This window comes from Rhizophagus irregularis, chromosome 7 (genome assembly GCF_026210795.1).
Source record: "Rhizophagus irregularis chromosome 7, complete sequence".
NCBI lineage: Eukaryota > Fungi > Glomeromycota > Glomeromycetes > Glomerales > Glomeraceae > Rhizophagus > Rhizophagus irregularis.
Window position 1 is genome coordinate 3,398,144 of NC_089435.1, and position 11,316 is coordinate 3,409,459.

An 11,316-nucleotide genomic window follows, 5' to 3' on the forward strand; every position below is an offset into this window, starting at 1 on the left:
AAAAACAAAAAAAAGTATTTTTATTAAAAAAAATAATAACGTTTATCAAATAATTGTTATAATCGAAACAAGTCAAAAAGTATTTAAAAAAAATCAAATAACAAAAAAAAGTGTTATATATATGTAAAAAAATTGGGTTTAGTCTATAAAAAAAAATACCGATCCAGGATAAAATTAATAATCAACAAAAAATGAAAAAATGATCTAACAAATGATCTAACTTCGGTAACAATATTGATGATCTGCAATTCGGAATTCATACCTTGAACTTACCGATATTAACCTAATAATCTAGAAAATAAAGAACGCTAACATGGAATAGATTAGGCGCAAGCAGAAAATATATTACACAATTCAAACCTATTTATACACGCTAGTCTAAACGTTACGATTTTTTTATGTATTTTTTTTAGTTATATAGATTTTATTAAATTGGATTTTTTAAAAAAGATTTCTTTAAAATTTTTTTTTTTTAATGAGGAGATTTTTTTTGATAGATAATTTTGTTGAAAATATTTTTTTAATAGGAGAGATTTTTTTTCGATAGATAATTAGGTGACTTTTTTTTTGATATAGAAGTTCTTAAGAGAATTTTTTTTTAATAGGCAAGAATCTTTTTTTAATAGAAAAAATGTGTTTTTTGATTGAAGAGTTACGTTAGAATTTCACTGACAAACGTTTCACCGACATATATATAAAATTAAATATAAATATTTTAAATAGAGAATTTTTATTGTTAGTAACCCGTATTTCTTTGTTAGATTTAATAAAATACAAAAAAACTACTATATTAATGTTTTGTTGTGATGATCAGTTTATATATTGTTAGTAACGCGCATTTCTTTTATTACTTTAATGAAATAATAATAAAAATACAATATAACTATATATGTGATTCTATCGACTACTAACCCGTCTAAGATGGAAGTAAGTATCAATATTTTAATATTAGATCTAAACTAAATATCTAAAAAAAGTTTTTTATAATAAAATATCTCGTATTCACCCATTTTTTAGCGAGTATTGATCAAATTATAACTTGGTTTCTTTTAAAAATAATAATATAAATTAAATTTTATATCCTTTTATTTATTTATGTATACAGAATTTCAAAAATTATGACGATAAGTTAGGATGAGTAAATGACCAATGATACAGTATTGTTTTAAAGTATTTATGAAATGTTTGTTAAAATATATGTACAGTATATAATATCATAATTAGAGGATTTAGAGATTTTTTACTCTATTACTATAAAATGATGTCATGAAACTTTTATCGTGATACTATGATACTAATCAAACATCATTTTAACCATTTTTTTGAACTAAATTGCGCCCTATTCTTATTATAATTATTTTTCTATGCCGATCCCAATTTTTTTCACATACGAAACTTTTTTTTCCCTTAAAACATATACTGCTGCGATGATTGACATCAAATCAGCCCATTCTGAAAATGGCAATAATGTTTATTCCCATAGAATTCCATAGAATAAAAACATAAAACCTGTTGTTGGAATCTTGGCGTAATTGTTTACTATTACGTCAGTATTGACTCATTTTGACTTTAATATAGATTGACGGGCATGTTCAAAATTATAATTTTTCACCTCGTCCAAATATTTTAAAGTTCAATAAATTTTATTAAAATTCATGGATTTTCCATTAGGTGAAGATTTCAAGCCAAAAGAACCTTACACGAGTCGTCTACGTAAAATTCTTGAAGAATATCCTGATGGTTCACAAATATTACGTGAAATTCTTCAGAATTCAGATGATGCTCAAAGTACTGAGCAAATTTTTATTTTGGATTTTAATAAATATCCATCAAATAAATTGTTTAAACCACAACTTAACAGATATCAAGGTCCTGCACTCATATCAAAAAATACTGCTATATTCGAAGATGATGATTTCAAATCTTTGCTCAACTTAGCTGATAGTAAAAAACGCAAAAAATTTGATAAGATCGGAGGTAAAAAAAATTCATTTTAAAATCGAGTTTGCACAACAATCACGTTTCAGTTATTAACAAATAGCATATTTTTAGTTATGGGAATTGGATTTAATTCAATTTATCATATTACCGATTCTCCTTCCTTTATTACTGGTAACAAGTACGTTATTCTTGATCCACACGAAAGGCATTTTAATGGTGGTATTCAATTCGACTTTGTACGTCAGAAATTGGCTGAAGGTTTTCCAGACCAATTTGCTCCATTCAAAAAGATTTTGCGATGTAATAGACCATTTAAAGAACCATTTAAAGGAACTATCTTTCGTTATCCTCTTCGTGATTCCACCGATTCGGATATTTCTAACAAAGTTTATAAACCTAAAGAAATTTTGGACATGTTTCGTAAATTTTACGAACATGAAAGCATTAATTGTTTATTATTTTTGAAATATATAGAGTGTATTTCTTTTTATGTATTACGAAAAGGCGCCGATGAACCCGAGTTATTATATAAAATTCGATTAGAAAATGCAGATCAAGTTCGAAAACAACGTTGTTTAATAAGTGAAAGTATCGCATCGATGATGAATTCGACCAATTCAAAAGAATTAGTAACATCCTATGTCGCATCATTCTATCGTCAGAAAGGAGATATTAAAGAACCTAATTCAGAATGGTTAATTCTAAATTACCTTGATGACTTACTTGATACCAAAAAGAACTTTAGTAAAATAGATTTATACAAATTTATTCCTAACGTTGGTTTAGCCGTTCCTTTAAAAGATTTTAAAAATGTTATTGGAAGATTATTTTGTTTTTTACCTCTTCCCATTTATATGCCCTTTCCCGTTTCCGTGCATGGATATTTTGCGGTATGTACTGTATATGAGCTTTTATTGTTCGTATTTTATTGCAGTTACGATTTTAATGCTAAAAAAAAAAAATTTTTATATGTCTAACAGGTTAGCACTAATCGACGTTCTTTATGGTCACCTATTGAAAATGAAGATTTGGTAATATTTATTAAAAATTAAATAGAATAAAGTAAAATAATTACATATTAACTATTTTTAACTTTTAGGCGGACGATGCGTTGGCGCGTATAAAGGCTAAATGGAATCAATACTTATTTGAAAATGTCTTACCCAAAGCTTGGGTAAAATTCCTTCATGAACTTCCACATAAAGTTCCCAATATTCAATCAGATGATTTATATAAATTTTGGCCAATAGTCAAGGAGGGGGGTACATCGGGTAACATAGGTATCTTTTGTAAGGATCTTTTACAAAATGTTACAAATTGTCTCAATATAGAAGATCGCGTATTCAAAGGTCCATTTTGTGATAATTGGCTTTCACTTTCTAATGGCTATTTGGAAGACGAAAAATTATTTAATTTCAACATATCTAAAATAATTGCTAATATAGGATTTCCTGTAATATCAACTTTGTATCCTATCATCAGAGTATTAAAAAATTCTAAACATCAAGAATCTCTCAAGTTTTTTTCACCAACTATTATTCGTATTTATTTGAATAAAAATCGTGCTAAATGGGAAAATATACTATCAAGAAAAGAAACCTTACTATTATTCGAATATATATTAAAAGAATTAAATAATCAAAATCTTAGTGAATTAGAAGGACTCAAAATAATTCCACTCGCGGATGGTATAAATCTTGGTACTTTAACACAATTTGGCAATTCTTATGTATATATTGGTCCAGATAATGACATCAAGAATCATGAAAACGATGAACGTAATATCTTCACAAATCAATTAGACAAATTCATTGATAAATCAATTGATTTCAGATTATATAAATGTTTGTATAATTATGCAAATGCCGGATGGAATCTAAATATCAAAATATTAGATGAATTAGCCGTTGCTGATATGATCAAAACCTCATTGAATTTTGCAGAAAATGAAAGTTTTGAAGAGATACAAATGCCAAATCATTGTGAATGGATTTATCAATTATGGAATAACTTAAGATACAGAAATTGGGATTTAACAAAGTTTGAAGATATCCATTTAATTCCAACAAATCGCTCTACTCTTAGAAAGCTAAAGACTTCTAGAAAGACCTTTACTAGTAAATATATTCAAACCAATTCTTTAATTTCAATTTTCGAAAAATTTGGTGCTGTTTTCGTGGACAATGAATTTGATACTAACCAAATTTCGGAATGGAATAAGTGAGTATTTTATCCGTAAATAGCATTTTTATCATAAAATAATCTAAAAAAAAAACTTCTTTTCATATCATTAGAGTATCACCGTATATTATTAAGCCTAATAATATTATATCGGTTCTGGATTCTTTTCAAGCTAATACATCATATCCAGAGAATTTGAAAGAAAAGTTACAAATTAATGAAGCATCGGTAGTCGTAGAACATTTATCTAATTATTTGCGACTTGTTAATAAAAATAATCTTATGCAAAAACATATTGATGTTATTAAACATCTTCCAATTTTTACTGAAGTTGATCATATTTCACCAATTCCATTATTACCATCACTACCTAAAAATAAAAAATGGTATCTCCTACCTCGAGATGAAGAAAATTCATATGGCAAGATTATCTATCCACGTGATGAGGGAGGATTTATTAATTCAAACTCCCAAAACATGTGTTATATATTGGAAGATATTATAAAAATTCCTCGATTAGCAATATATGATTATTGGCGAATGTTTGTAATACCATTCCTCGAATTACAAATACCAAGAAATATAGATATAGTTGTTGAAAAACTTTTTGATAGATTACCATCTTTATTTGATGCTGACTTAAAGAATGATCTTGGAGGAAGGTCTTTTGTACCTGCTGTTACACTTAATATGTCGCAACAACATCAATCAACTGATCTTATAAATTTAGCTAAGCCAACAGAACTATTTGATCCAGAAGCAAAGGCAGTAACTGATTTATTTTTTGATGATGAACAACTTTTTCCTGCTGGTAAATTCGGCAACCCGCAAAAGTACCTTCCAATTCTGAAATCGTTGGGAATTAAATCAGTTCTTACTCTAAACGATATAATCTCTCGAATTGATGTTATCATGACACGAAAGCAAACTTCCAATGAAGAATTAGTCCATGCCAAAGCATTTAGTCTTTTAAAATACATCGATGATAATTGGGATCGGTTAACTCTTATGACTAACAATCTTAATAATGCAACATTGGAATCTATTTTAAAAGCAGAATGGATCCCTACGGTCGACAAATTTGGTAACAAGCTTTTTTCGAAAGCTGAAGATTGTTATTGTGAAAAGTATAAAAATCTAGTTTGCTTGACTGTACCTGTTCTGGAATATAATCTTGAGAATAATAATTTTATAGATTTTTTTGATTGGGACGTTTATCCAGATGTTAAAACTGTTCTAAGACAATTGAAATTATGTCGCGATAGTGTGGCTTCACCAAATGAGAGAAAATCTATTTGTATCACGATTTATGAATATATGAATGAAATTTCAATTTCTCAAGCTCCTGGTGAAAGTACTAATGAAGAACTTCGTTTTATGATCGAATCCTTAAGAAATGAACCATGGATTTTGTGCGGAAAATCATTTCATTCAAGTGATAAAGTTGTCGTTAACCTTCCTGACCAATTTCAGAATAACGATTCTTTAATTGTTAAACTTCCCTTAGAATATTATAAATTTGTAGATTTGTTTAAGAAGATGGGAGTTCGAGACAGAGTTGGAGTAAAAGATTTAGTTGAATTTATTAAAAGTATAGTCAAAGAGGATAAAAATAGAATCTTAGACACACGTGAAATAAGTAATGTTATTATGATTCTTGAACAAATCGCTAGGATACGAAAGGATAATAGGAGTGAAGGAAATGAAAATGATACGGATGAATTGGAAGGATTGTTGATTCCAAACGACAAAAATGTACTTGTTAACTTTCGTGAAATTTATTTTGATGATATGGGGAGTAGATTTAGCGATGAAGAGAAAAGCAATTATGAAATTGTTCATGATTCTATAACTCAAGACATTACCGAAAAATTAGGGATTCAAACTTTAAAGGGAACAGTATTTGGTAACTATACTAAATTATAAATTTTAAATTTCAATCTAATTTCTTTAAATTTATTATTTATATATAATGCAAATACTATATCTAGTAAGGGAAATATATGGCCAAATCGAATCTCTAACTACTAGGATTGAAAATATTGTCAAGGTAATTTTTTAATTTAACCTTCAATTTTTATTATAACATGTGACTAAATGCTTCATACTATTAGGACTATTCTATAAACTCCGTATTTAAAGAATTTCTTCAAGTAAGTTTGAAGTAAATTTATTTTTTATTTTTTTTTTTCGAATTAAATTATATCGCAAGGATTTATATATTCTTCTCCGTATAGAATGCAGATGATGCTGGTGCCAAACAGTTTTTAATAATAGTAGATGAAAGGCAGCATGAGCCTTCTAAAAAATCATTCCTATCAGAAGAAATTCAAGGTCCTACGATATGGATTTATAATGATGTAGAGCTTACAGACGATAGCTTTAAGTCTTTAATAAACCTTGACATTAGAAGTCTTAATTGTGCTTTCCATATTACAGATTTTCTGAGCTTTGTAAGTGGGAGGTATATCGTATTTTTAGATCCACATGCAAAATTTCTTCCACTGTCAGGATTTCCTCTTAAGAGACCAAATGGTGTTCAAATAGATTTTATTGAAAAAAAGTTTAAGAGTAGTTTTCCAGAACAATGCTATCCATATGAAGAAATATTTTATTTCATTGAGAAAAATTTTCCTGATAAATACTCAGTAGGAGATTGTGACATGTCAAAAGAATTTAAGGGAACCTTGTTCAGACTTCCTCTTAAGATTCCTGAATTAGCAAAAAATAGTGGTATATCAAGTAATGCCATAAGTAATATAAATAAAATTATGAAAACATTCAATAATATTCTGGATAATAACGAGATGCTATTTCTAAGGAATATAGAATCATGTAGTTTATATCATGTGAAAAATCATAATGTTCAATTTGATATTGATAGTTATTATAATTCTCACCGAAAAATGATTGATAGCACTTGTGATGTACAAATATACCAATCATATATCGAAAGAATGAATTTTGTACAAAACAAAAAAGTTTCGGAAATATGGGCTATATGTACGGGAGAACACAATAAGATCAAACCAATGTCAGGAGAACTTGAAGATAGACTTAAAAAATTTTCGAGGGAAAACCGACTTAAGGTAAATTTCAAAAAACAAGCATTTACATTAATTATTAATATATATTAAATTTAAATAATTAATTTATTAATTTAAAAAAAAAAAAGCCAAGAGGTGGAGTAGCTTATTTGCTCGCTCAATCCGATACAAAATCGTTTGATGAATTAAGAACCGAATTGGTAGTTAATTTTTTTTTTTTTTTTGAAATCAAATATTAATTTATTAAAAATATATTGATTTTTCATATTAGTTTCTAAATCCACTTAAGCTTAAGGGTCAAATCTATTCTCATTTGTCTCCGCCAATAAGTACAAACTTAGGAGTTCACTTGAAGGGAGACTTTACTTTATCGATTGCAAAGAGTAATATTTTACAACCTGAAAATAATTTCCCGCAAGTTGATTGTGATGATATAAATTGGGATATGTATATTCTATACGAAGTTTTACCTGAATTGCACATCAAATTACTTGACTATATTGTGGATCTTGAAGAAAATAGACGAAAACAAGAAACTAGTTACTTTCCACTTTCCATAAACAATCTTTGGCCGACTAAAAATGATTTAATAATTGATGTACTATACAAAAATTATGGTTTGAATGTTATTAAAAAACTAGGTTGTGGTAATCATAGAATATTTTGGACTGAGGCTAATGACGGGGAATTCATTTCTTTAGAGGATGCTAAAATTTTTGAGCCAGAAAATGAAATTGCAGATATATTAATTAGTCTGGGAGTATCGGTTGTAATACTTGATGAAAATAAAATCGAAGAATTGAATAAAATTTTTGAATCTGGCGACCCTTCAAATTTCCTATATGAGCCTATCACCGGAGAATCAGTTTGTGAAATATTATGCGGGATTTCTGATTATAATCTTAATCATACTTCATTATTCAAATTGCTTGATTTTATTCTACAAGATAAAAATGCTTATGAATTTCTTACTGGACTACCGTTAGTTCCATTGAGTGATGGTTCTGTTGGAAAGTTTGGTGATGTCTATTATATTGGAAAAAAAGAACATCTAGATTTGTTCCCGAGTACTGGTCCACCAAAATTTGTTTCTATTGATTTACCAAAGAAATTAATCAAAATATTTAATAAAGAAGATTTCTCCGCATACACAAATATCAAAAAATTTGATGCTTCGGCTCTCTTAGATCTTTTAATGTTTGAATTACGGCCTTCAAAGGAAAGACCATGGGATCCATACGGAAACTCTATACCAAATTATGATTGGCTTATAAAGATTTGGTCAATATTAATTAAAATGAAAGAAGAAAGAGAATTTACTAGACTTTCAAAATATCCTCTTTTGCCAGTGATTCAACCTTCCAAACTTATTCGACTTGATATAAAAGATCCAGTTTTATATGTGTCTGACAATGGTCATTATTTATATCAAATACTATCAAAACTACAAGTTCGTTTTACTGATTTGAAATTTCCTGATAACGCTCACCAATATTTCAAAAAATGTACATTAAGTTGTACTCCTTTAAACGTAATTAATTCTTTGAAGGTATCTTGTTCATTATTATTTAAGTCTATGGAGCAGCTGTTCGAAACTGGTAATCTATCATTGTCCGATTACGATAATTTTAGAAGATATATTAAAAATGAACTTCAATCTTTAATAGGTAAATAAGATTGTTTGCAAAAATGATTATTTTAATGGAAATGATTTGATATCTTATTATTTATCCCAATAGAACATGGACGAGAACAAAAAAATTTTATGGACATACTTCGATCTTTACCCATATGGCCAATACATTCCAATGAAAAAGGAGGAAAATTCATTGACGCCACATCTGGAAATCTTCTTACGTGCAGGTTGCCATTTTTTTCTTTCCATAAAAATACTGATTTCTATAGATGTGATAGTAAATCAGATTTTAATGCGCTTATTAAATTACGCCAAAAACAATCATTAGAAGCAACTTATATGAATGAACTAAACTATTTTAAAAACTATATAGTACCAGATTTGGAAAATTTTGTACCTTCTCAAGACTATATTACTTTCTTGAAAAAGCTTTTATCTTTAGATAATATTGATTATTTCAAACAATTTAAAATGGTACCTAACAAATCACTTACTGCTTTCGCGAGAGCAGATACTTTATATGACAATGATGAAATTTTATTTCACAACATTTTTGACACCGACAAATTTATACCGCCAGAATTACAAAACGATTCTGTTTGTTTAGAAGCTTTAGGAAGAATCGGGCTTAATCGCAGAGCAAATTGTGATACATTTATTAAATGTGCACGAGAGATTGAATCTCAATTTCAACAACCGGATAAATTTCCAATAAATGTAGTCAAAATTCGAGCAAAATATTTAATAAATTATTTATATACAAATAATTTTATGTTTTCAAACGATCAATGGAACCAAATTATATATATCAAATTCATTCCATCAGAAAAGTGTCTTCAGAGTCCATTTCAAGAGGAAGCAAAAGAAACTTTAGGATATGAAAATTTTGCAGTTCTTTGTTTTCAAAGATATAAGGAAGTATGTTGGACTCAAAGACCTTTATTTGAAAGAAGTGTTGAACCGGATAATTCATTTTGTGAACGATATTCAACTATTGGAAAACCATCTTTAGAAGAAATTATTAAACATTGGCTTTTTTTTATCGAAGAAATTAAATCCAAAAATATTTGGAAGTCTTCAGATATAAAAAGCGTAATGGAAGAAATATATAAAATAATGAATGAATTTTCGCATGATGACGTTATGAAAGGGTTGATTAAATTAAAATTTAATGATTCTGACAAGAAATTGTTCTTAAATGGGGATGATCCATTAGACGAAAAAAGTTGGGTAGCAGGAAAGGAGCTTGTTTTTGGAATACAAGAAGATATTAAAGAGGGAATGTACAAAGTTCAAACATGTTTAATGCCATATAAAGATCTATTATTGCTTACGGGAGCTTATGAGATAAATATAGAGGAGTTAGAAGAGTTAGAAAAGATAAAAAATTCAGAAAAAAATGCAAAAGTTGATCAAAAAGAAATATTGGTTAATGATTTATTAGATAAACTCATAAAACAATCTAACAATGAATATCATGATGTTTTTTTCATTTTTGATGAAGAGCAAGAAAAAATTGGTGCTAACAGATATGTGCTTTCAGGTTCGTTAAATTAATATTTTTTTTCCTGCTTATATATACAGTACTATACATATTTCCCTCAAATAATATTTTTTTTTTCACGCAGCGGCTTCTTCATATTTTAAAAGAATGTTCTACAGTGGTTTAAGTGAATCATCAAGGGATGAAATCGAGGTTTCAATAAAAGGTATTCATCCGGATATATTTTGGATATTACTTCGATGGTTATATGGACAAACTTTTGAAGATGCGGTAAAATCTGTTTTACGTAAGCCAGATGATTTTAAAACAGATCAATATTTATTATTTCTTATTAATATGTTACAAGTAACTGATATTTATGACGTTGAAACGCTGAAAGATAAAGTAGAAGATACTATTATTAAAGGTCGATATATTGGTGTTCGTAATCTATGTAAAATTCTAATATCTTCGGAAGATTTTAATGCACAACAATTAAGAAATTACTATATAAGACACATTATATCAAATAGGAAGCTTATAAAAGAGCAATTATTAAAACTTAATACAAATGCGGCAAATGATGTTGAACAATTAGAAATATCACAAATGTCACAAAAATTAGAACCATTCTTAACAGTTAAAGAAGATAAAATGAATAATTAACATAATATAAATATTTTCACTTTAAATTTATCTTGCTCAAATAACGGATATATCCATTTCTTCAACCCATTCTTTTACCGTAGTCATTTTATCATTTATGTTTATTTTATGTTATCATATACTATTATTTTTTTTTAAAAAAAAAAGAATTTCAGCGTTTACGCCGTTTTAGGAATTTTAAATGAATCCATTGATACAGTCTTTGGGCTCAACATATCATAATTGGGAAAAAAAAATGCTCACTATAGTGTAACAAGGAAACGCGTGACATGTCTGCGCCTGAACTATTCATTGTTTTTTAATCATTTTTTGTAGTTCGTATTTCTTTATTTTTTTAGTTTTTTTTTCAAACCGAAAAAATT

General features: G+C 27.8%; 1 protein-coding gene across 1 annotated transcript; it reads left to right on the plus strand.

Moving 5' to 3' along the window:
- Positions 1 to 1,655: 1,655 nt before the first annotated feature.
- Positions 1,656 to 10,954, plus strand: OCT59_027507 (uncharacterized protein; the record flags this gene model as incomplete). Its single annotated transcript, XM_066137020.1, has 12 exons — positions 1,656 to 1,977; positions 2,053 to 2,831; positions 2,922 to 2,972; positions 3,041 to 4,161; positions 4,236 to 6,028; positions 6,114 to 6,172; positions 6,237 to 6,275; positions 6,360 to 7,211; positions 7,298 to 7,369; positions 7,441 to 8,836; positions 8,909 to 10,348; positions 10,434 to 10,954. 12 exons carry the CDS (start codon positions 1,656 to 1,658, stop codon positions 10,952 to 10,954), a joined length of 8,445 nt encoding a protein of 2,814 aa, XP_065993449.1.
- Between the last annotated feature and the right edge of the window lie 362 nt (positions 10,955 to 11,316).